The sequence below is a fragment of the Crassostrea angulata genome, chromosome 3 (assembly GCF_025612915.1).
Source record: "Crassostrea angulata isolate pt1a10 chromosome 3, ASM2561291v2, whole genome shotgun sequence".
NCBI lineage: Eukaryota > Metazoa > Mollusca > Bivalvia > Ostreida > Ostreidae > Magallana > Magallana angulata.
In genome coordinates, this window is record NC_069113.1 from 9,440,571 (window position 1) to 9,467,944 (window position 27,374).

The 27,374-nt window shown below is 32.3% G+C and overlaps 1 protein-coding gene across 1 annotated transcript; it reads left to right on the forward strand.

The window, feature by feature from the left end:
• The first annotated feature begins 10,628 nt into the window (after positions 1–10,628).
• LOC128177996 (protein misato homolog 1-like) lies at positions 10,629–26,749 on the forward strand. The gene is made up of 15 exons (XM_052844945.1): positions 10,629–10,707; positions 16,265–16,345; positions 17,966–18,058; positions 18,242–18,354; positions 18,569–18,641; positions 19,656–19,749; positions 20,062–20,203; positions 20,626–20,743; positions 21,238–21,372; positions 22,356–22,508; positions 23,324–23,449; positions 23,565–23,746; positions 24,223–24,306; positions 24,753–24,868; positions 26,314–26,749. Exons 2-15 carry the CDS (start codon positions 16,268–16,270, stop codon positions 26,523–26,525), a joined length of 1,719 nt encoding a protein of 572 aa, XP_052700905.1. The 5' UTR covers positions 10,629–10,707; positions 16,265–16,267; the 3' UTR covers positions 26,526–26,749.
• Positions 26,750–27,374: the final 625 nt, after the last annotated feature.

Consider the following 27,374-nt stretch of genomic DNA (forward strand, 5'->3'; position numbering starts at 1 on the left):
GAGCAAAGGAAAGGTACCATATGACAGAGCAGATGTGGGCACAACAACCGACTGTTCTCGATCCTCCTTTACACTCACAGAACCATCCCGTCACATCCTCCCTGCTTAACTCAACCCATATATTATAAAGTTTTCTAGAGGTATGTCTAGACTGTATTCTGGCATGCAATAAACCAGCTTCCTCGCAGGATACATCAGTTCTATAGTCCCCGTCTCCAAGATGTTCGTCAGTATACTTTTTCGCTTGTTTGAGCTGACAGACCCCAAATGTTAGAATGTCTTCAGTGTAAATAGGAAAATCTGGTAAAGCATCTTTGGATTCAATAGTTAGCCAGTTTTTTTTTTTATTTTTCTCGGAATTTTAACTTTGGATTTTTATTTATCCTATCCTGATGGGAATTTATTTTGGGTAATGCTGCGACTCTCATTTGTCGTGCAATGTCATCATCATCATCCTGATTATCTGTTTTTAAAGGAGGTCTATATTTGTTGATTATTGCACAAATAATTCGAACAGAGTCTCTGATATGCGGAATTTGACTGTTGCAAACAACATTGTCTAAAAACTTCCATTTTTTGATCCGGCCATTGGCAGCCTCAACCACCCAAAGCACTTTGGTGACAAGACGTGTCATATTTGCTTTGTTGGTACTATGCTGTTTAACAGACTTTTGAAGAAATGCAGGCATGTGTGTTTTAAAACCCAGTTCATTTAAGAAGGGAATAGCACCTCTGAAAACTACTATCAAAACATTGTCATCTTTGAGGAATTCCATGATGTTACCAGAGTTTGACGTGATTAAATGCTTGATAATGGAGCCATCGTTACTTTTGCCATTAGATAGGTAGGGACCCATGACATCAACTATATAGCCATCAGTAGAGGTTATAACAAACGGTTTTACAAGGGGTTTGTTCTTATGCATGGAGTATGATAGCCGTTGAAAACGATATGCTGAGCTTTTCTTAATGAACACGTATGTACCATCCATAACAAGGATAACTGTGTCAGATATTGGATCACTAAAAAACTGTTTTGCAATGTCCGTTGTGTGGTCATTCACAATTTTGTCACGTGACAAATGACTGAACCCCAAGTGTAAAGGAACAAAGTCACGTACTAGTGCTGTCCGCGTCTGTTGAATTATACGCGCTACTTGTCGACGACTGCTAAAGCCAAATAAGGGCATTAGACAATCCACATTTCATTTTAAACAGGAAAATGCCAATTGCGTTTCTTATTGTTCTTTCTCTTGTGTTACGCATATATGTGACATGTTGATTGAGGTCGATAAATTGATCTATTGACACTCCTAACAAGGCAACTTTTCTTAAATCATTAAATAACGACACAATTTCATCAAAGTTTAAAGCAGTTGATTTTTTTTAACATTGATTTATGAACATGTGTTGATGGTTTAATGAAATTTCCGGTTAGATGGAGAGGGCAGCATCGGGCACCAAGTGGTACAAGAATACCAAAATTAATAAAAATGTCCATTTTTGCTTCTCTGGGAATGCATTTCAGGGAGCCCGTTTTTCTACAAATAAAGCAGCTTTTATTACACTTTCCAGCTGTCACAATTGGCAAACTGATGCTATTTTCATTTGGACTACTTTGTATTGGTATTCGAGATATATTCTTAGACAAAGTATTTTTGTTTGAAAGTCTACATGTGTCACATATGGTGCTAACATTTGTAGTTTCAATACCCCTCGTTCGGAGAACCTTTGCAATGTTAACACTAAATGGCCGCTTTCTTTTTCTTTAAGTTGTCTTTTACAAAAACAACACCCATACTTTTCCGGTGAAACCATTGTTTACATGTATACAAAGAGGTAAACGCCTTTAAATTCGGAAACAAGACAATCATTTAGAAGTTGTTTCAAACTTTCGAAAACGGTATACCATTATGATAGCTAAAAAAGCCAATGAAGTATTTTCAAAAACCTAATTGTAAATTTAATTAAAAAATAGAAGAAAAAAATATTGTTAAAAAAAATACCAGTAGGATTCGAACCCAAAACACCAATAAGCCGAGTTTCATAGAGCCGACACGAATACTAGTACATTGTGCCATGTGAGACTTCATAAAGTAATGATATAAAGAATTATTTAACACGAAATTTTCATATCTCATAACTTAGTTTATTTTCATCCTAAAAATATATTTAAAAGTACATATTTGGTCATTTCTGGGTCATCTCTCATCTATTTTTAACAAGCAACACATTCTATGTTGAAATATAAAATCTTTACACGTTTTAAATTTGTGGAGAGAAGACCCAGAAACAATTAAATCATTCAAAAACAGCTGTAAAGAAGTAAGATTTTGCGTAAATCGCCTCGTGTTGCTATATTCAGACCCATGTTTTGATAAAACTAACTGCATTTCATGATCAAACATTTTTTTTATCAATTTCCTTACCGTGAAGGAACCAAATAACGATTATAGTTTAATAAATATGCACAAATAATCAATGAAATTTTACTCTCCCTATGTGCTCAGGTTCCTGCCGAATTTACATCTTATGCGCCCACTTTCTTTTGTCATCAATTTCAATATTAAATCGCTTTTTTTGCACCTGAAATGAATGTTAGAAAGGAGTCTTTTCTGGTTTTCAACTTGTCTAAAGTAAATTTGATTAAATGTTCATTAAATCAAGATAAAAGGAAATTAAAATATAACATTTCTCTGTCTTTTTACTATCATACAACTTTGCATAGAAATAGTAATCAAAGTTAAGAATCTAACAAGGACTATTTTCATGGCGGAACATTGGCGTAGGAAAATATCACGCTTTTGCAGATCAGAATTGCTGTAGATTCATGAGACATTAATGTTGGATTTTTTTTCCAGCTGATGTTAACTAATGCTAAGTACTTGGGTTTCAGAATATGTTTTTAAAATTTAATTTGCCTATCAAATTATACTTTTATTAGCTTTTTTGTCCATTTATATATTCATATAAAGTCTTAATAACTTGTTAAAATCGGAAATACTTTAATGATGAAATCATAAAAAAAAATAATCAAAATATCTTCAAAATTTAAGAAAATTAGAGGAAATGCGGGCTAAGCAATAACAATTTAATTTTAAATATTTATTCCAATTTAATAAAATAAGCTGACAGACATTCTATTTTTCTATCATTTCATTGAAGAATAGAAACTTCATATCTTGAACAGGTTTCTGCATAACTGCAGATAACTACATTTATTTTTATATCCTTTTAGTTGATGGAAATGGTAGTGACCTTGACCTGACCTTTATGCGAAAACAAGAAGGTCAAATTTGAAAAGACTGATAGAATCATTCGGTTATGTGATCTGTTTAACTGTGTCAAAACTTCATATATTTCTTAATGTAAGAAGTATGTCTAATAACGAGAAAACTCCTTCCTTAAAATATGTATCAAGTTCCCATTTCCACTTCTTTTCGCTATAAAAATTTATATAAATATATTTATGTCCAAACTACATTCATTTATACATTTATTTTTTGCAATTTTTTGGGATTATCCTGTAGCACGTGAAGATAGGGAGCGAATGAAATAGATGAAAATATCCAAGATAACATCATTGACACATTTTCATTTTTCACTCTGAAAAAATCTGATATGAATAATTTGCGCATTACCGTTGAACAGATATTCTATATTTTATTATAACTTTAATTCTGAATTGAAAACTTTAAAGAACTTATAAAATATACATACATTTCTGTTTTGAAGATAGGTAAATACTACCAAAACTAAACAATAAAAGCCCGTACGACAACAAAACCTCCAAAATATGATAATAATACAACAAAATGAACGCTTAATTTAATTTATTGCTCAGAATATAGAATCTTACAAAAACGCAGTATCAATGTCTTGCCCAGTTTGACAATCATTTCAGATAAATTCGCAAATTATTTTATATACGTTCTTCAGAATTATACATCTCGAAGTAAATTAATGGCTTTAAAAATACTTTTTCGGCAGATTACTTCTGAAAATAGCAAAAGTAGATAGGGAAGCCATGAAAATTGAAAATAATTTTAAAGCATTAGATATTAACATAAAGGATCTAGACACTCTTTAAAAGTTTCCTGGATTCACTGGAGCCGTTTGCTGTCACTTAAAATCTAACGATCTAACATTGTGTCTAACTGTACAGATTTTATGTGCAAACCCATCATAACCTGTTACATTTCTTGATAAATTTCCCTCATTACCACCCACTACATAGCCATCAAATGCTAATTAACGCTGTATCTGGGAGAAAAAAAATATATCCCAAGAAAAGTGCAAGAAAGAGGTTTGTGGTTTTCTGCGTTTGAGTTAATGAATTTCCCCCAAAAGCCACAGTGTTTGCCCTTCGGTTTTCTTTCTTTTCTGTCACAAATTTTTTTTTTTTTAAATTTATATATATTATGCCAAATAAAATATTATATTATCACCGACCTTCCCTCCCCCAAATGCAAATTCAATTCCGATGGGAATACAAAAAATTGAATGCATTTTTAATTTCATACATATATCATTCATTGTTGAACACTTTTATCTGATTGATTTGCCAAAATTACCAAAAATATTCAATTGAAAAATTCAATTGATTAGCAGAGAAATGCAAAATGAAAATTTTAAAGGTCAAAATTAAAAGTAAAGTATATTTCTGACATTTTGAATGTTAACGGCATTAGAATTCGGTGAAATCATTAAATTATTTTAGAACTCAGGAATGTGTCTACCAATAATAAAACAAAACGTTAATTTTTTGGGGGGGTCAAGTATGGATTCTATTTTAAGGAACGTGAATATACCGATGTTAAAAACGTTATTTTATAGACAACTAGTCGAATTATAGTTTTGTTTGCAGTACCACTGGGAGAGACATATTCCATAATGATAAATAAAGCATTTGCCAAAATAAACAAAGATTTTCAATCCACTTTCTACTCTAAATATTTATAGAAGCATTTAGATATGGGGTTATCATAAAGGGTTAAATACGATGGGAAATCGGTAATGAAATTGAAGATGTTAAATGAATAAACTCACTATATTGTAAGTGTCAGTAATTTTAAAAAGATAAACTTTATGTACATGTAAAAAACCTGCAAAAAAAATAATAATTTCCTATTAGTGAAACTTCATGAAAATAATAATTGATATCATTTTCATCATTTGAATTCATTTTTGGGAGTTAATTTTAATCAACTCTCCTATGCAGTTACTCAGACAAACCGAAAGTGAAACAGTGTTGGGACCTCATGCAGCACAAATCACTGCTGCTGACAAGACTTAGTTCTTGAAAATAATTAATAAATTCAATGTAATGTTTGCTAAAGCATTGTTTTTAAGGAAACTTATTTATAAATACCTTGAAAATAGTCAGAATTGAAATGGTACGAACAATTTAAATATTTTTTGTGGTCGTATGTATTCCTACGCCAGAGTTCAATATAGTCTCGTTCTCGGCGTCTCCTTAAATCCTTGTCGGAGATTTACGGTGTCAGCCGAGCGTTTGGTTGAACGAGAGTAGAGTTCAAAATTGCTTGGATCCATACTATATTCGAGAAATATTTCTATTACTGATACATAGTTTGATTGAATAAATGTTATCTTTAAATATTGTTTAACATGATTCATATGGGGGTTTCTCGACATTCTTGTCGAAAAAGTCCAAAAATCATATTATAAAAATGTGCGTAATTCAAATTAGAAACTACATGTACTTGTCATGCAAAATAACATATCATTGATTTCAAAATAAATAAACATCGACAAAATCAACTCCCGTCAGTTCTTCAGTACTTTGATTTAGAATTAAGAAGAGAATTGCCCATTCGTGCACAGACGATGCGTTCTCAGAACATTTCTCCCGAATGGACTGAATATGGTTTCGTGGATAGGCCGTTATCTAAACCTATTTACCTCTTATTATTGATAATGACATTCTGTTGCGTAATCCTTATTCTCAAATTATTTGTAATAGAATATAGGTAACACAAGTTGCTGTCCTTTAAAAAAGGACTACAATACGTGGACCATTTGCATGTGTTTCCAACGAAAACGTGAAATCCTTAAGATTATCAGAGATTCCACCGACTCTAGCCCTCTGCTTTTAACCACTTAATTTGTACGTTGTATTGCGTTTATATGCATGTATAGCCCTGGCTTTTTATCTCAGAATTTAAAGGAGTCATACTTCTAAAATAATTATGATTTATCTATCAATGAAGTTTGCATGTATAGTATCAGGCATTCGGTGAATTCTGCTATTTGCACACACATTACGATTCGCTTTACTTTGTTAACTATGCAGTGACAGCTTTGTGTAAATTAAAAATTTCATATTTTGATGCATTTTTCTTGAGATTTAAACTTTTATAGTGACATAATTATTCAATCATACTTAAATGCTTAAAAAATTTAATCGGGAAGTTCTCTAGCCTCGCCTACTATAAATGTACGTAAAGTTAAGTTACATGTGTATTCGGAAAACAACAAAACATTGCAAATTATGCTATTTGATGCATGTTGTAGTTTCGGCATAACATTAAAGCTGCTTGGTCCGATTTTTTTGTAATTACAGTATCAACATTTTTTCCATACAAATCATTTATCTTAGAAAGTTATGGACTTTCTCCTATTTACACCAGCAGAATCAGTCTCCTTTCAAAGTTAGAAATATTCAAAGTAAATAAAAATAATTTCTCTTTGGGCAAACGAAAAAACAAACCAAAATGCATCACGGGAATGTTTAGTAAAGGAAACCGCTTGGTTTCGTCCCCCGAATGATTGGGGTTATTCAATCCGCATGCTATGCATCCATTTAAAGAAAGCAGACTTTGGAAATATTAGCAAACAAAACGTATACATGTTTATTTGTAATTTGTCTGATCATTTCGACCTTTATTTAAAGCGATGTCAAAGTCGTAATACAACCATACCCGTCTCGTCGTCAGGGGTGAAATTTAACATGAGGCGAAATAACGCGGTACATTTTAATGTCGTTTGTCTTGTTAGCAAATTTTGTACGTATTTTTCTTCATTGAAAGTTGGCATTATTGACGGGTAAAACTACTGCAATGTCTATTATTATACTTATACTAAGCATAGCCATCGTTTAAAAGCGTGCATAAAATTTGATATTAAATCGGACCAAGCAGCTTTAACTTATTTCATAATACTGATAGTTCATATCACATGCCAATCATTTCTTTAATAGGAATACCTTGTTTCTGTACTGTTTACCGACAACTTTACAATTACAGCGCCTTTGAACTTATGTGTCATATGGCACGGAATCCCGATCCCGATTCAGATAAACTTGTGCTAGCCTGGTTCCCTGAGCTACCCATTACGCACAGGAACCAGTCTAGCTCATGCGCAGGCTGAATTTTCCCCATAGCATCCGGTTTAACCTCGCTTATATATTTTCTGCGTGGACCTCAGGGTCCACGCAAAAAAAGACTTCTTGAGAGCAATTTATTAACTATACTTTAAAGAAATTTGGATGAACACAAGATAGTCTGAAAGAGAATACTGCGGCATTTTTTCTCCTTGGGATAACCCCTCCCCCCCCCCCCCCCGAAAAAAATTTCATCTTAGTGACGATTAAAAAAGTACCGAGTTGAATGGTATAAAGTTCGAATTGGTCTTTTAATGTTTGAAGGCGGCAGATTAATGTCATCTGCAGTTTATTTTAAGAATTTACGAATGCATAACAAGTTATATAAGTAGATATTGAATGCAATTACCAGCATAACATTGACTAAATTTAGATTGTTTACTTCTTTTTGCGGAACTTTCTTCTCCCCTGCGACAAGGTTGTACTTCTATCAATAATAATCTTTATCAATACTTGGCAAATATCATAAACACATCATAATAATCAAAACAGAGTAAATATACGACGTCAGATAAAAGTATCATGCAAAAGAACATTTAGATTAGCTTCGTATAACAAATAACGTTAAAATGAATTAACTTTAAAATTCTAAGAAAGAATTACTGATACTTGTATTTATTCCCTGTCAGTTTTGATACCAAAATCAGTATTCAATTCATTACTCATCTTATTTTCCTTTCCTGTGATTCACATATATTTCCAAATTAATATTTATCATATTTAAAGAAAATCCACAAAAGCATGCCCATGACCTTTGTAGCCCCAAGGACGTTTCGGTAAACATTGGTAAACTTCAAAGCCGTCTTCCGTCAGTCTGCAGTGGGTGGTCCGGTGGAGGCAGTGACACGTCTAGACGCCTCGCTTCTGATCCGTCACGCCATAGCGTGCAGCTTATAAGTTTAACGCCGTTTCTCTGTGTGCTTTATGAATTCTAAAGCAGTGCATGGGGTCAGATGTACGTGTACATGATGGGCGTAAGAAAAGTCATTGAACGATGAATAGCTCGTAATGTTGACCACATCTTAGAAAACGCCTATCACTTGAATGAATAATTTTTTCCTTCTTGTATATACTTGACATACAATGTCTCCCGTTTTGTGATTTTTTTTTTTACATGTCTTTTGTTTTGATCATTAAAAATCGGCATTATTGTTAATTTGTGTTTATTTAAAACAGAAGTATGCTAAAATGTTAACTTGATAATTCTTATTGCTATTTGAGCTTGAACAAACTACATAGAATTAATCGCAATCTCGAATTTAAAAACTACGAATGTTCCCCGGAGAAAAACTTATTACATATAGCTTTTTCCCGTTCCATATTAAGATTTTATTATGAAAACAATTTTGTAAAGTATACAGATTTCCCTCACCTCCCGTAGGTTTAAAATTACACCCCGTGAAAAATTATTGCAAAACAGAGAACAAAATATGTATTAATATTAATTCCCCTGCTAGAACCAAAAATGAAACATACTAAATCAATTGTATTGGCAAGATAAAAATTATGACTCAATAGATTATAGCTAAAGCTTCTTGGTAAAGTGAAAAATTATCAATCTAAAGTATACTAGTAGAATCAATTGAAATTTAAATCGATTTTATTTCACATCGATGAAAAAGGATAAAAACGCATTTATAAGCCAAACCGTGTTTGTTCCGGAGATAGTGTACGGTAGACGACATTTGGGCAAAATATCTATAAATTCATGTAATTTGTTTAAATTCTAATATATTCCCATAGAAGCTCGATCTTTTGCTTGAACAGAGGAATCTTTACGGCATGTCATTTTGTACTTTCTATGAAATTATTAACACTTCAAAGAACAGCAGAATGTCGCAAACTGCCAAAAAAGTATTGTGAATATTAATATTAAAGTGCAGATTGTTGTTCTATCTAACAGATACAGTGTCAGTGACCCTGGACCCTTTCCATGGTAAGGTGCTTTGGCGCTATGACATTGTTGACAACAACTACATGTACAATTTCCTGTCGTTTATTGCCATTAATGACCTTTGATAAAACAATTTTATTCACGATAAAAGAATATAGAAAAGTCACAGCTATTAAAAAGAAGGATTGAATGCTAGTCAAGTATTTTATTGTTGCTTTAATTTTTATGATAAGATTTTTAAAAAATGGGAAAAGTACACTTTCCTTCCATGGAAAATTAACCCCCAAGCACAATGGAATTATCATGCATGTAATTTTTAAATATTTGTATGCAATACAATTTGTGGACAATGCTTTTGGACCTAAATCCTCTGATGAAATTAATTTAAAGCTAACTGTCAAATTACAGTTTTAGAGATATTATATATGTGAAAAAAAAACATGTGAAAAGAAAAAAACCGCTTGCATATTGTTTTGTAGAAATTTGGTTTTTAAAAATCGAATCAGTCTGACCACAGCGTCGCTAAAAATAGTTTTAAAAGGTAAGCTACATTGTATTTTTCAGAAGTTTGCGATATTTTTAAAACGATTAGTTTGTCTATACTTGTTTTCTATTTAAACACAGTCTATAGTCGTTTTGACAAATTATTGAATTAAATTTTCACACATTTTCCCGATTTTTTTCATATTATCATTTTTTAAGGTTTGGGACAAAACTATTGCATTGTTTATATCGGACCTTAAATTGATTCGCCCGAATCTGTGAACATCTGGGAGCTTATTCCAGGGCATTCCATATTCTCGTCCAAGAATGGCCTGTAGTCGGTTTTGAAGCGACATAATACCGTGCATGTACTAACTTTTGTATTTATAAAGAACGTACGTCTTGAAGGAAATTATATTACGCTTTGGAAAACTGATTTTTTAAAGATGTGTGAAATGTGATTCCTTTCGGGATAAATTGAATTATTAGATGGGGAATTTAATTCCGCTTTAACTGGATTAAAAAATAATTCCCTAAAATATCATAAAATCAAAATGAAATAAACTCCCAAGGCAAGAACTACTGAATAACTTATATCCTGTGGGAAATGAAAAATTACCTTGAAATAACCAGGGGATTTCAAATGGAAATTAATTTTCTTTAGCACATGTGATAGATTGATAGATATCTCACTACTAGGAAAGACAGACCAAAACGCAAATACATGTAAATTAGCGAGCTCGAAGAACCAGTGCGTGAGGAAAATACATGTAGTCATTATTTCGGGAAAATAACGTTATTGGTTCTGTTATTATGTACTCCATGAAATCTGAGTCATATACATGCTTTTTTACATTCATTTTTACTAATTTTCAGCAGTTTCTTTAATACATTGATCTAATTTATTTTGACACAAGCAAACATCATTAACACGCTGGTACTAAAACAAGTCCCACGGGGAAAACAAGTCCCACGTAAGTCCCACGTAAGTCCCACGGCAAATGCGGCTATATATCGATATAATTATGATTTATTATGATTAAATGTGATAAAATCATATAAATTCACACAACAAAATATTTTTATAAGTTTTTATTACGGATTTATCGACGAAAAATCAAAGATGTTGGTAAAGATAGATAACTCGTACGTAGAATTCATACGGCAGCAGAAGAAATCTGTATACCCGCCGTTTATTGATGGATAATTTAATAAATTTTCTTTAACAAAATAAAATCTAATAGCAATAAAAAAAAAATGACTTTATATTCATTAAATAACTAAGTAAAAGTTGGGTAAGTAGACAACTCCTACGCAGAATGCATTCGCCCGCTGAGAAAAGAGCACACCTGCCGCTTATCTGATGGGCGATCTTAATGTTTTACTTTTATTTTCTAACTTAAAAAATGATCATATTAATATTGATAAAAAAAAAATACCACATTTATTGATTAACACTCACTAAATGAGTAAAAATCATGAAAGTAAAAAAAAAATTACGCAGAATCCATAATCTAAACAACTAAATGCTAATTATTTTATTTTATTTTTTTTGTATGTTAGTCTTTTATTTCTTTGTACTAAAAATGCATAGATAAAATTATTAATTTCTTAAGGGGAAAAAAGCGCGAATGACTTAAAAATAAAGGGAAAACTCCAACACAGAATAATTCTTACGACTGTGGATTTAAAATGCACGCCTGCCATTTATAGTTATGTCATTTTATTTGTAAATTATTTCAGATGGCTGTAAAGTTAACATTTTGCCTTATGATTAAGTTCAGAAGAGAGGTTTACTTAATTATTGCTGTGATTAATTTATTATATTACATGAAGTTGGGTGATACGAGTTTTATATAGTCCGTATATCACTCCTTTTAAGTTTGGCCCAGTTCTGTTCTCTCTAAGAACTGTCATGTTGTAAACCATGCGTTCATTCAGAGTATTGGGGGGGGGGGGGGGGTAGGGGGGGGTATTCAGGTTTGTCGGGGGAGGGGGTCGAAGCATATTTTTGGTCATTTTACGATGAAAATTTAAAAAATTTGATTTTTTTCCAGGGGGGGGGGGGATTCCACCCCATCCTCCGAATCCCAGCTCGTGAAAAGTCTGTTAGTGGTGAAAATCTTCCTAAAGGTCAAAGAAAAAATCTTGCATCTACTCCAAAAAAAAAAATGTTGACTGAAATAATATTTGATGGAAGTTCATGAGTTATACTAACATATACATGTATTGTTATTAAATTGTTATTGTCAGCAAGAACATTCTAGTCTACGGCAGCTTACCGTTGTCGAGACTGTTCCACGATCTTTGGGTCTAAAGACCAGCTCTGTTTAAAGTGGGGTTTTTTTCTACATAATGAATGAAAAATCGTGTTTCAAAAATAGAAACCAGCAGAGATCGTCATATTTTTCGAAACCCTTATGATAAAAGAGAAGGCTTTGAAAACATGTTGTTTGCTTGTCAATTTTCAGCAAGGAATCAAGCTGTTTTCTCGAGATTTCCATTATATTCCCCCACTTTATTCGGAAATCTATACATATGTTAAAAGTAACTTTCTACTGAAATAAATGTTTTCGACTTCTTATTTTATCGAATTATTCATAATAACTGCTAGAATCACACAAGCGTATATGTATATATAAACATGCATTTCTCTCTCTCTTTCTTTGTCTTCCCTCCTTCTTTCACTTCATCCCTTTCTACGTCTTCTCCATCCATCTCTCTCTCATCGAGAGAGATGTAGTTGAACCTGCGTTTAACTGTTCTAGTACATGTATTTTTTCAATACAATTAAAATACATGTATAGAGAAAACTATCAAGCAAACGGGATTGAATGTGTAGGAAAATAAATAAATAGCTATAGACATGCACAAAAAATATGTGACAATATATCATTCATTTTCAAACTGATAGACATAAAATTATTTTAATATTTTTGTAGCGAGTCGGTAAGAGTTCCACTGCAACATTCACATTCTAAATGTTCGAAAAGCAAAATGTCATTCCGACAATTTTAATGAATCACACTGAACAGAATGAATCGAAGGTCAAGAAATGTTTTACATTTGATAAAAACAGGGACGTATATATTAAGTATATACGTCCCTGATAAAAAGAAAATCAAGAATAATGCAAGATTAATGCATAGCTGCATTACCAAATATTATTGATTTTTTAATGTATATACATGTATTTATTGACATGTGCATATGTTTTTCATACGACAAACAATCATTTACTTCACTTTCCCTCAAACGGTTACACGCAGAGTTTTGTATAAAAGAAAAAAGAAAAAAAAAGAAGCGGTACCATTGTCACAATCTGAACACGAACACGTTGATTAATGTATTTTTTTTTATCTCTATAAATCATGTACTAATTACAAAATAACTTGCTCATTATTTCCTTTACTACTTTACTATAATATTTGGGGCTAGTGGAGGGGGGGGGGGGGGCTACATGTCCAAAGATGATTGGTGGTCGTTGGCTCTACCTATAGCAATACACGTGTATATATACACGTGTTAGTTTCTTGTATATTCTGTGTGAATTGAACGGTTTTTTGTCGCTTAAGAAACAATAGACCTTTACCTACCTGTATATTGGGAGACGACCGTGAAGCACACCGTGTACACAACCCCCACCCCATCTCTCTCTCTCTCTCTCTCTCTCTCTCTCTCTCCTCTCTCTCTCTCCCCTCCCTCTCTCTTTCTCTCTCTTTCTCTCTCTCTCTCTCTCTCTCTCTCTCTCTCTCTCTCTCTCTCTCTCTCTCTCTCTCTCTCTCTCTCTCTCTCTCTCTCTCTCTCTCTCTCTCTCTCAAATGTTTTAGGTGACTAGGAAAAATAACAGTTATGAACGAGTAGATCTACGAAACACAAAATAGTTATGTTTCAAAATACTATGCAGTCCACTTTTATTATTCCCGTTGATAGAGCAAGGTCGTTACATGCAACAGAATTATCAGAGTTTCTGACACCCAATTAAAACTTATACGTAATCGTTATGTAATCTATATGAAATTGAAGACGAATAACACTCAATCCTTATGTATCTCATGTACACTTACACTGAACACTCAATCAAAAAATATTATAAGCCATCAGTGTTTTAACTAGTCAAACTTAAGTATAATTTCTACAGTACATTCATAACCGTAAACATTTAAACATGTGTGTTAATATCTTTGAGAAGCTTATAAAATACAGAAAAACAAAATTGTTTTTGTAAAGGAAAGTATAATTCATTACTATTTACGAAACAGACAAGAAGATTGCCATGTCATTGAGTTGTCTTAGTTGAATCATTTTACAACGTTAAACATTGAACCGGGTGCTTTTTTTTCCTCCAGTGAAAACTGAAACCAAAATATACCCAGTTACATTCGTTACACTGATATCATGCAATGTAAAATTTTGCTACAGTCTTATGAATGACGTATGTAATAATTGTTTTTAGAAACAAAATCAGGACTTCAAGATTTACATATAGTTTGGTGAACTAGGCTGTGAAAGTCTTAGATCTAGATATGAAAAAGAACAGGCTAACGTATTGTGTAAGCATTCCAGATTTTATAATTATTTGTTCTCCAAAATTCATAATTTTAGTAAATTTTTATGGAGAAAGAATATACGTTTAAAGCAAAGTGCACGCACATTTTCGTATACACACAATCAGTTTTGTACAATGTTAGTAACTGTTTACATCTTAAAAAACTTGGAGAAGATGTAAGAATTTTTCTTTGGCTTTGTAGATGATTTTCGATCACATACTTTTCATGAGCTGAATCTAGATGGGATTCGGGGGTGGGGGAGGGGGGGGGGGGCGGGGTTGGAGTTCTGCCCCCCGTGGAACAAATCAAATTTCTTAAATTTCCTCGATCCCCTCCCTTAACAAACCTGCATATACCCCTCAAAAATATTCTGGATGAACGGATGGTTTTTATTACGTTTCAATATTAATAATAATCTGATAGTTATTTGTTGAATCGTTAATTGGTTTAGTTAAATGATATCAAGATCACAAACTTTCGCGCCAGACGAACAAGTTATGATAATATTTGACAGAATACTTTTTTAAAACACAGTAATTCTTATTGAATTCTTACTCATGTATACGAGGGTTATTAGAAAAGTTCGCGGACAAGCTGACTTGTAAGCGGACTATTTACATGATACTAGCGAAACTTTTCAGATTTAACTTTTATTTTCTAAGAAATATGAAACGATTTGTTTGTTTTAAATGCACCATAAAAAATATACATCTTAATTATTTGATGAGTATGCTTCACGGAGCATGTCAGGTTTTTTTTTTTTTTAATTTTTTAAAATTTTGTACGCATTATTCCTTATTAAGAAAATGTACCGTTGAAGTGCATAAAAATAAACGATATTTCATATGACATCACAATAACTTATGAGGGTAATTTTATGAAAGTTTTAAGTTGGAGAATTAATTTCTGACCGTTTTATCGCCGAACTTGGACGAACAACGCTTGAAAAATGAGTAAAAAAAACTTTGACGTCTGTTATATTTATGGACATCTTGGAGCACCGGGCCGTCATTTAATTTTGTGTGCACGCAGAAAAATCTCCGATGGTCACCAAAGGGTTCTTATATGAATGCTACTATTTTTTTTTTTATAGGAAAAACGTTTACAGCTTGAATTACAGAGGTTTAAAGATGGAAAAACTGTTGTTTAGCCCTTGCAGCACCCCCCCCCCCCCCCACCTACAGCCGGGATCTTGCACTTATAGATTTCGCTTATTTACCTCATCGAAAGTCGAAACTGCGTAGACAGAAATTGTTGGACCTAAATGATCTACGATATGCCACAAAAGGCATTATACAAAAGCTTGACAAATAATGGTATGGACGTGCATTTTATAAATCGGTTAAATTTCTTAAAAAGTGTGTGGAACTGAAAGGTGTTTACTTTGAAAAAGAGTAATTAACATGTTTGACTTTCAGTTGTTTGATGTCACCTGACTTCGTGGAAATATGAAATGTTGCTCCGTAAATCTAATTCACGCAAAGTAAAAATAACCAATCAGGTAAGCGGCAGGAGTGCTCTTTTCTCGGCGGGCGAATGCATTCTGCGTAGGAGTTGTCTACTTACCTAACGTTTACTTAGTTTGTGTTAATTAATGAATATAAAGTCAACTTTTTACTGCTATTGGATTTTATTTTGTTGGAGAAAATTAAAATTATCCATCAATTAAACGGCGGGCATATAGATTTCTTCTGCTGCCGTATGAATTCTACGTACGAGTTATCTACCTTTACCAACATCTTTGATTTTTCATCGATAAATCCGTAATAAAAGCTTATAAAAATATTTTGTTGTGTGAATTAATATTATTTTAATACATTTAATCATAATCAATCATAGATATATCGATATATAGCCGCATTTGCCGTGGGACTTACGTGGGACTTACGTGGGACTTGTTTTCTCCGTGGGACTTGTTTTAGTATCACCCTTAACATGTGTTCCAGAGAAATCGTTTCTTTACAAATTGGTCATTATTCCAATTTCGTTGGAACACATTGGTGGAACATTCAGGTAATGAGTCAGTCATGTTTTACGCAGGTGCAAGTTTACAGTACAGCTAGCCTAATAAGACAATAATATGTTTTACGGTGCTACCGTTCTGGCGAGCGCCATATATGGCAAGAAAATAGGACTATGTTTTGAGGTGATACTTTTGTACCCTAGGGTACACTCCTATATCTTTAAGGAGAAAAAGGGTTACAAGGAGGGTACAATGTAAAAGCATTGGAAAATGAAAGTAGCAAATTATTTAAGATACTTGTACGTCACTAAGGTACAGAGGGTACAATGGTAACATAATGACTGAATGCCACAGACGAAGTAGCCTACATTGTTTTATTTGATATAATTAAAAGTTTTTCTTGAACCTAAATTGTCTATGAAGTCATATCCTTACATAACAATCATGATTTTTTATATTAATTCATATATACCTATGTTATAAACAGAAATATGAAGCTCTATATTTGGGCTTGTACACCCAATGATTATTGAAATCAATTAGTAGTAAGAATACTGTAGGTGCATGTTTTTCTTTTTTTGAAATATGTACAAAATCTGTACGTAAATGTAGAAATATTCATTTCTTATGACATGTATATTGCAGGCTTATTCACATCTTTTGGTAAAACAATTTTTAATGGTAATTCCAGGGACATAAATAATGTTATTTATGTCCCTGGTAATTCATATAAAAGATTTGCTTGGCAATGTGTTTAAAAATTACTGCTGATCTATATTGGAACATCCCTTACCTGAGACAGTTAGATAAAATAATCCCGGGTAAATTCATAATTAAGGTTATTTCCATGAGTTTTTCATGATAAGCTCTATTTTAGTTTAGATGTCCAAACTTCCATCACTTTATGCTTGTAATTTCTGAATACCTTTGCATCCAAACTACATGGGTTTACTTGAATGTTATGCTTGTAATTTCTGAATACCTTTGCATCCAAATTACATGGGTTTACTTGAAAGTTTAAAGAAAACTCTGTTTAAAAACTGTCCCGTTATTGTGGTTTGTTGATAAGACACTGTTAATGAAAATAAAAAAAAAGCTACAGAGATTATAGATACATTAATGAAAGCACCCAGATGATAATATTTGCAAGGTTTTCCAAGAACTTTTAAAGAATGGACCAATGATGTAAGATATAGGTTGATTTCACTCTTATCAATTTATCCAGGTATAAAGATGAAATGTCAAAGTATGGCAGCTACATATACCATTGTACATGTTCATATACATGTGTCTTAAACAAGAACAGATCAGATCAATTTAATTGCCTTTGGTCTTAATGTTGGCATTGAAAAAAAAGTCTATCGTTTTATCTGATGGGGATGATTAGCTAATTTAATCACAAAACTATGGGGTATCTTGCTTGTACAATTTTTACATTAATATTAATTTAAAGCAAGTATGCAGATAAATTGTACATCTTTGGTAAAGTTTGTAGATGTAAAGTTTGTAGATGTGAATTTCAGTGTTTACTTACCAGTAAATGATACAAGAAATTGATTTCAATTCTCTGTCAGCCACATGTATACCACATAAAGTGTTTTTAAAGAACCTTTTATAAACATCAATAGAACACATTTGTGTTTAATGGACACACCTTTTTTTTTTTACAGGAATCATCTTTCTTGTACAGTCCTTCAGAAGCACAGATAAAAGACAAGGAGGTGAATCATGATATCTTATGGCGAGAAGGAAAAACATTCAAGGTATAGAATTCAAATTGTCTGAAATATATTTCCTCATTGCTGCAAATTGTATCCTATCAGTCGATCTCTTCAAAATGAGATTTTGATTCATGTTCAAAGAGAGATAACTCAAGTTATGCATGTTAATTCATATTTTTTTAGTTCTTCTCTGTTTTGCAATTGCAAACATATTGTTCTTTACAGGAGGAGGTAACATTTACTCCAAGGCTAATAGCAGTAGACCTTAAGGGCAGTCTTATTACATTGAAACAAGAAGGAATCCTGTATGAAACAAATCAACAAGATGATATCAAATGGTAAAGTAAACCCGGATCCTGATATTGCACGTATAAAAGATCTTTGCATATCTAAATGCATGTCACTCAACATAAGTACATGTATTTTCATACTCAGTCTTTAAAGATAGTAACGCACAACTTTTTGATTCCTCTGAACTGGTGCATATTTGTGTTACAACCATAGTTTATATGTGAGGCATACACTAAAATTCTTAAAACAATAATTTTTCAGGAGTGGTGATATTACACTTCACAAGGCATCCCCTGCGGAGAAGAATGATTTTTTATCAAACTTAGATAAGGAGGTTTGTAAGACAAATCTGCTGGTACATGTGTCTTTAGGTCATCTGTCAAGCTATATGTACTCATGCAGGTGGCCTATTGCTATCATGTTTTATACATCTTATATGTCAGTTATGTGTCATTTATAAACTTCTGAGCATTTTCAGCCTCCTTTTGGGAATGTATTTGCCAATTTAAACCAGACTTGGTGTTTAGGAAGGGAATATAGAGAGACATCATTGGATACCCAAGGGTAATCATGTTTTTTACTTCTTACGTGCTAAGTTAAAGACACAATCACCCATTGGTATCCAACGATGATAGAGAAATATCAGATAAAGTTGGCAGATCTGAACACTGGTAAAGATGTTATTTGATTTTTATTTACAGATTTTAAATGGTACGAACAATTCGGATAATTTTGTAGTTGTATGCATTTGGAGTATGAGACTGTATTGAACTCTGGCGTAGGAATAATTCCTACGCCAGAGTTCATTATAGTCTCGTTCAACCAGATGCTTGGCTGTCTCCGTAATTCTTTGACAAGCGGAGAGTCTCTCTGCTTGTTGAAGATTTACGGAGACAACCGAGCGTCTGGTTGAACCAGACAAGAGTTCAAATATTGCACGGATCCTTAAATATAAAAATATATTTCGAATACTGATACATGGTTTGATGAAATTGATTCTTTCTATAAATTTTACACAACATGATTCCTATGGGGTTTTACCGTAATTGGAATTCTTGTTCGAAAATCCCCAAAATTAATACCGGTATTAGAAAAAAATGTGTGTTAGTATTCTAAATTAGCGAAGAAACTACTTGCCATTCGAAATGGCATATCATTGATTTTAAACCAAATAATAATTCATTCAATTAACTCCCATCCATACTTCTGCACTTTGATTTTTCATGGATTTTCAGTGTTTCTTGAATCCACTTCAGGCCTGCTACCTTAACCAAGAATGTGCATTTAAATATGATCAGTTAGATAAAGTAAATGTAACTTACAGTGCATCTAATTACAATTTTTGTAGGATCAAGCCATTGTAGAATGCAGGAAAAGGACAGATACTGCTGAAGTAATCGATGATGTGGACATAAAAGATACATTATCCAGAGCTGGGACTGGTGGGGGTCAACTTTGTATATTTTCAAATTTTCTATTCACTTTTATAATGTCACATTTTAAATAACCGTCGATTTGTTTTATATAAATACAGAATTACATTTAAAGTGTAAAGAAATAAATATCAATGATTTGTAAAATCATATTTTTTCTAATTGTCATGTAGTCAGACAGAGTAATATCTTCAAACAAAATTTTGAGGATTCTGTTTGCATATAAATTGTCATAATCAATGTATGGCACAAGTGATACATACCACATTTTTTTGGTAAATTTAATGAAACCGTAAAATGAATCTGATGCTGTCATTTCAGAAGCAAATAAATCTGATTCCCAATTAGTGTTTGGAAAAGTCGACCATGATCTGGATAATGTTGTGAAAGTGTGGTCTGATTTTCTCAGAGTCTACCTTCATCCAAAGACAATCCAAATCATTGAACAGTACTACCATTTAAAGTATGTATTGCACATAGATGTGTTCAAGATCACAGCAGCTAACTTACCCTGTGTAACTGCAATAATCTTGAAGGGTACATGTATATTGCTAGCTTAGCAACAGCAAGCTTTAATTCATTTAGTGTATACTACATCCTACTTAGATATCTAATCTATCAGCTTGGGTAGCTACTACAATCTCAATACAACCTGTAATAATGCTCAAACGATTGCATGTATCCTGAAGTGTATTCATTTAAGGTATAATACATGAAATGTATCATCAATTTATCACTGCTTGTAAACATTCATTTACAATTTTCATGATTCATAAAACTCTGTTCAAATAAGAACATTAATTCAATATTCCTTATCAATTTCATTCAAAATACATGTAGTTTGTATTTATATGTATGTGTCTTTAAACTTATTTATATATGCAGTTCTCTCCACCCATTTGATATTTACGGAGCTGGTATCAAAGCTATAGACGATTATGAGACAAAGTCGGAGATGGAAGACAGAATTCATCATTTCTGTGAGGAGTGTGACAGTCTGCAGGTAATGTACATGTGCATGAAGCATAGCTTTATCTTATAACAACTTTTATTATTATAATAAATTTAATGAATAAAAAAATAAATAATTGAATTAAATTAAAAAAAATTAATTTAATGGTCATTATTGTTGAGTAGTTGAATGCAAGCATACCAGTACTGCGGAATCATTTAATTTCGTGGGGGTCAATTTTCGTGGATTGTGGATTATTTGCTTATTCGTAGGGATATAATTTCGTGGATTTGTCAGTTTTCAGTTTGAGTAGGTAAACTAAATCTTTAATAATTAGTTTTCATTGAGGATGTAAATTCGTGGACCAGGGGTACCCACGAATACCACGAAAATTAAGCCACCACGAAGTCTAATGATTCCACAGTATTTCATGAATTGCCACATGATTGTATATTATAGATTTCATAACGTTCAAACATTATACGTATGGAGTTTATTGTTATAAACATGCAGTTTTTTACTGTTATTTATTGCTTCTTGTCTAGGGTTTTCATGTCTTGGTGGACACACATGATGGTTTTGGTGGTGTAGGGGCCCAGACTTTACAACATCTTGCTGATGAATACACATCTAAGTCTGTGATGACTTTTGGATTTACACCTGCAAATCTTCCAGATAATGTAAGCTTATTATTGTTGAAACCTCTTTGTTCTCTGACATCAGATTTCCAGACACTGTGGTTAATCAATATATGGAAGATTTGGGTGCTATTTTTATGCAATATACTTACAGACATTATGATAATTTAAGTTATTTTACTTAATTACTTTACATCACAGGCACCTAGCATTATATATTTTTCTCATATTAAAAAAATGTATACCCTTCACCTAATAATGCACAAGGTGCACATCACCGCCATCTTAGATTTATTTAAAACTGTCACATCAGCAGGAAGTTTCGCCTGAAACTCATCAATGAAATTATAATTTACGATCCTCTCCATCTCCTAATTGGTCCTTCAATATATAAGCTTACAAGCGATTCCACCAATACAGCGCATTAAATTAAGCATTGAATGCTTATTTTTGGATGTTGTCGATATTATAGCACACTAATTAAGGCTGTGTTGACAAATTGAATACCGCGTGTTAGCGCAGTATGATAATTTGGCTAACTAATTTGTTTTACTAACAAGCATTTGCAACTTAATTCATGTCAACAAACTTGACTATTCAAGTCTTAAGTATTTCCATTAATCTGATTAAGCTCTAAGAAAATAAAATATTTAAGAGATGAAAAATTACTTCAAGGTTCATTACAGTGAAACTTTACATAAAACAGCTATATATATCTCAGAAATGACGTACACATGCTAAATTGTTTTGTGCAAGGTCACAATAATCGCATAACACAACATGTCATTTAAGTGGCTGTCTCAAAAGTTTTGAAATATAAATCAAATTATACGAGATAAATAGAACATCTGTGTATTAAAGTTGTGTGATTTTATATTTGCTTTATCCAACTTGTTGAAATGTTATATTCGCTTAGCAAGCCTCGGGTATATACCAGGTATATACCAATTCAACTCGTTGGATAAAGCAAGCCTTTTATTTCATTTCTACATATATATACATGCAGTTGTGATATTTTCTTGTAGACACCTGTGAGTAGAGCTAATCGGATCCTGAACTCCGCACTAAGCTATCAAAAATGCTTTACACACAGTTCCTTATTTTTCCCTTTGTCCTTGGCAAACAGTTTGTGGAAAACCCTTGGAAATTATGCAGATTTTCCCCAACTTGATTTCAAAGTAAGTTTTGTAGCTTTATATTATAATATCATATGATTCAACGTATGATTTATTTTTTATTAGGTTTTTAAATGTACATACATAACAGAAGGAATTTTGAAGAATACATATAGATTCAAGTACATGTATATACATGCATGTACATTATTGGCATAAATATGTAGGTTAGATATATGTTATTCATATCTGCTAGCTTTGACAAGGGTTATAATCTGGTAGAATGTTGGCTTTAAAGGGACATGGTCATGATTTTGGTTAAATTCTATTTTTCTGTTTTTATTATTTACGATGCTTTAGGAATGCATTTCTAAAAAATAAATGAAATTTGCGAGTCAGTCGTTGAGTTAAATGCAAGATACAGGGCTCACAGTTCTTTGTCATGTAAACAAGGCTCGTGCCTTGTTTTTGTTTACATAGGTTCAATATACTAGTAAATCAGCTTTTTCAAGCTGATTTGACTATCTTCTTATTCATTTTAAGCATCAATAAACAGTTTCTAACGTTTAACACATTCATTTTAGGTCTAAAACTGGAATTTTTCCATCAGCATGCAAAATGTAAACAGAAGCTTTGTTTACATAGCGAAGAATTGTAAGCTCTGTGACTCGGTTATAACTCAAAGATCGGCCCTTAAATTTCAATTGCCTATTAAAAATGCCTTACTGAAGCATTGTAAACATCAAAATCGAAAAAATAATTTTTGTCCAAAATCGTGACCATGCCCCTTTAAAAAATCACCAGCTGAGGCAGAAGTTGTCTCCAGGTCTGCATATATTTGTTTGAAATCAACAGATTGAATGTTTGTGTATTTTCAGATGATTGACTACCACACCAGTGCTATACTAGCAGCCACACTCGACACCGCCTCTCTACCTTATAGAACGGATAATCCTATACACATGTGTGATATTACTGACAACTTTCAAAGTTTTGGTAGGAAGGTGAATATCTTTCCTTTTTAAATCTTGATTATAAAAATTGCTTGAATCATATAAGATGCTGCAGTTATGAACACAGGTAGAATTGGCAAGTTTTACAAAGGTGTTCATGTTACAGGTAGGATCTATGAGCTCAGCCCTACCTATCTGTATGGAGGCAGATTCTAACTTCCTGGATGTGCTCCAGGACCTGCAGGGTAGTCTGCCCTGGCTCTCACTCACACCTCATTGTACAAACCAGTCCACCCCTTTCATGCAGTCTGTTGTGGTCAGGGGTATTCCCGAGACCACACCAAGAAGGTAGAGAAATATCAGGGTTCTGTTCTATCTTACCAACTTAGACTTTTGTATCCTGAATTCTGTTTTTCCTTATGTTTTTTAAAAGTCTTGTGTCATGTCAAAAAAGATTTTCACAAAGTGTGAAATTGAAACCAAAGAGCTTGATACTTTTAACTTTTATTGGTGTAATAGGTTTATACACAGATTTGAATGCCCATAATTATGTAAATTTTGCAAAGGATATATCAAAATCAAAAATGATCATCCAATTCAAAATCTGTCAAAATCAGATTCTGTATGGCAATATCTGGGTGGTTTTTTTGTAAAGATGAGTTTTCAAATTTTTCAAATTTGATGAACTTCAAGATAATTTATGAAAATACAAAAATGAATTAGAAGTATACTGTGCAGATTCATATCAAAACTGAGAGCTATAGTTTATATGTACCTGAGATAAATTCAGAATCCAAGACCAATTTTACTTTTTTTTCTTTCAGTCCCAGAGGTATCTACAGTTCTTGTAGATCTGTTAATGACACATTACAGGTTTACCTTACAGAAAACTTCAACTCTTGTCTCAAGTAAGCCACAATATATAAGTGTTTATATCTCATAAAGGTGATGCCTCATCTCGATGAGCTCTGTGTTAATCTTTGATTACCTATGTTTATTGGTTTTTAAATGATACGCTGATATTAACCATTTGATATCGTATATTTACAACTATTATTCTGACATATAAAATAACAAATAAATAAAAAGTATATGATAACAAAATCATTTTTATTTTGCTGATTTTTATGATATATGGTTTTATCCAACTTGTCTCTATCTACTCAACAAATTTGTAAGGCTTAAATTGTTGATAGAAAGCTTTCAGTACGATGCTTAAAAATAGTATATAAATTTCATCAGAATCATGCATGTAAAATATTCCACAGACATTTCATACAGTACATGTGTATTAATAGGATATTCAGTTTTATGGTTGAGATAATTTTTGTTGGATTCTTTTTATTAATCATAGTGCTGGGACTGTAATAAATACTCCATGCAAAGTTAATACACCATTCCCACACATCTTTAAAAAGAATGTCAACAAATTTGGACTTGTATCAACAACTGAAAGATCTAGGTTTCAAGGTAAAGTTTATTTTTAAATCTTTGAATATTTTACAGTATGTATATTTATATGTACATGTGTATTACTAGTATAATCATAAAAGCAATACACACGTAAATATGAAGTAGTACGCGTGATATTTGACCAATAGTTCATCTCTCTCATTGGTATTTAAGAGAGATAGAAATATTGGACATATTGTCCAAAATATGATAATGTAATTAATCATGATTTCATTTTTGATGTGTGTTTTCAAATTGTATCATTATCAGTTTTGACAGCTGCGCTTTGTGTTAACAAGCCACGCACCTCTCTACCATAACTTTTACATTTTGTGGCTATAAATGACAATAGTTGTTACCTTTTCGTATACTGTGGAATCATTAAAATCCGTGGGGGACAATTTTCGTGGATTGTGACTTTTTTGCTCTTTCGTGCGGATGTAATTTCGTGGATACGTCGGTTACAATTTCAGTAACACAGATAACTCTTTTTAAAATTGTTTTCTTTGAGGAATTAAATTCGTGGGGGAGGGCTATCCACGAATACCACGAAAATTGAGCCACCATGAATTCTAACGATTCCACAGTAATCAATACAGAGATAAAATAAGTTTGTAATGTATAATTGCTTTGAAATACTTACTTTAAAATATTTAGGTTCTCTGAGTTTTCTGATTTCATTACATATAAACAATTGTATACTTAAGCTGCATACTTGGTATAGTGTGTTAAAAAGTTCCACATCCTGATTAGAAAATATGAATCCAATATGCAGTCATATTCATATATGGTACATTTATTGCCTTCTGAACCCCTCTCTCTCTCTCTCTCTCTCTCTGTCCTTTAATTTAATAAAAAAACAATATGATATTAAGTATTATTGATTAAACCTGTTAACCCAGTGCAATTTTTTTCATGACAATGGTGATGAAAGAAACATACATTCTTCATGCATTACAATATTATATACCAGTATACAGTATTTGTAGCAATCACGAGGTCGGTAATTAATTTTCCTAAGATGAAACTGCAACCTTCCTAAACTGTCCATGTAGATGGGAAAAAAATGACTGTATACAACATGTTCAAATGAAATGCGCACTATTATTTATGTTCAGTCAGTGTATTCATGTTTATTGATAACTCCGCCCCATCAAAAAATCAATGATTTGTGTATTCGATGTAGCAAAGGTAGCAGGTATTGTTTATACATGTGTTCGTTAAAGCTGTTCAATTGAATATAGTTAAATTGAATGTAACTTAATTTGAAAGTCACCTCATAAATGGATTTGATATGTTCATGATTGTCATAAAATTTCGTTAAATGTATGTTATGGTAATTGTTCTGTGTTATTATGTTTACTAAAGAACATCAGCTTAATCGTACAAAGGATATCCGGTTTGACGTTCTCTGATATGGTATAATACATGTATCTTTTAATATTGACACTGGTGTTTTTCAGGTGTTGAGACGGTCCCTATGATGACCAGTATGCAGTCTAGTCCTGATACTGCGGTACTTCTAAATACCTTGTACTCCGATGCCAAGAAACTGAACATTAGAAAACACACACGATTCCTTGAGGCAGGTCTCGAAGAAGATGATTATCAAGAAATACTACAGGACTTTGTCAGTCTAGAGAAATGCTACTCGCCAAGAAGTGACATGGATTGATACTTATAAATGAACATTATGATGTGATCTATTTATTGAGGAGGAACCAATTCCACTGTTATGCATCTAAATGCTTGGTTTTAATGCATCTAACAGAGACAGAACATTTCTTTAAAAATGATTTGAATGCATTAAAATTATCATGGAATGTTCCTTTTACATGCAAGAAATCAGTTTTGAAAATGTGCCAATTTTTTTTGTAAATAAATGGTTATAAAAATATATTTTTTGTCTTATTAAATCCTTTTTATTATAAAGCATAAAAAAGTTATATGTATGTAAATATACAATGTACCATGCATTGGGAAATTTAATTGATATTGGAAATTCCAGATTGACTTGATAATGTTAATTTTCTGCTTAGAAGTACAAAATTTGAAAGTTTTGCGTTGTAAAACATAAAATACTTGGTTTGTACTAGATGTAATACCGGTAGATAAAATTCCAAAAATTTGTGTACATAGATAGCAAGTAATTAAGCGAGCAGATATAACATCTAATTTTAGTTGAATGTATGAAGTAGTTATTGGCACCATGCATTCATCAGAAGATTATTTTACCAGATCATATGTGGTCCATCAACAAGCACACATTGCTGTAATACAAATAATGCACTTTATTTATTGGTACTTGTACCATTTTGTTTCTCTAATAGATATTGACCACTTCTATTTTTCGCTCAAATCCATTTTAAATCTGGTCTAAGGCATACTAGATATTGACTTCTTCAAAATGTAAAAAAAAATTTGGTTCCCAAGCATATCATATTGTGCAATACAAAGAAACATTTCAAATTTGTCAGTAAAATTTACAACCATGAAATTTATATATTTGATTCGGTATGGTGAA

Excerpts from the sequence above, each read along its gene's own strand:
- LOC128177996 (XM_052844945.1), top strand. The coding sequence starts at position 16,268 with ATGTGTTCCAGAGAAATCGTTTCTTTACAAATTGGTCATTATTCCAAT. Across the intron at positions 18,059-18,241 it reads GAGAAGGAAAAACATTCAAG|GAGGAGGTAACATTTACTCC; the intron begins GTATAGAATTCA and ends TGTTCTTTACAG. Across the intron at positions 20,204-20,625 it reads GAACAGTACTACCATTTAAA|TTCTCTCCACCCATTTGATA; the intron begins GTATGTATTGCA and ends TTATATATGCAG.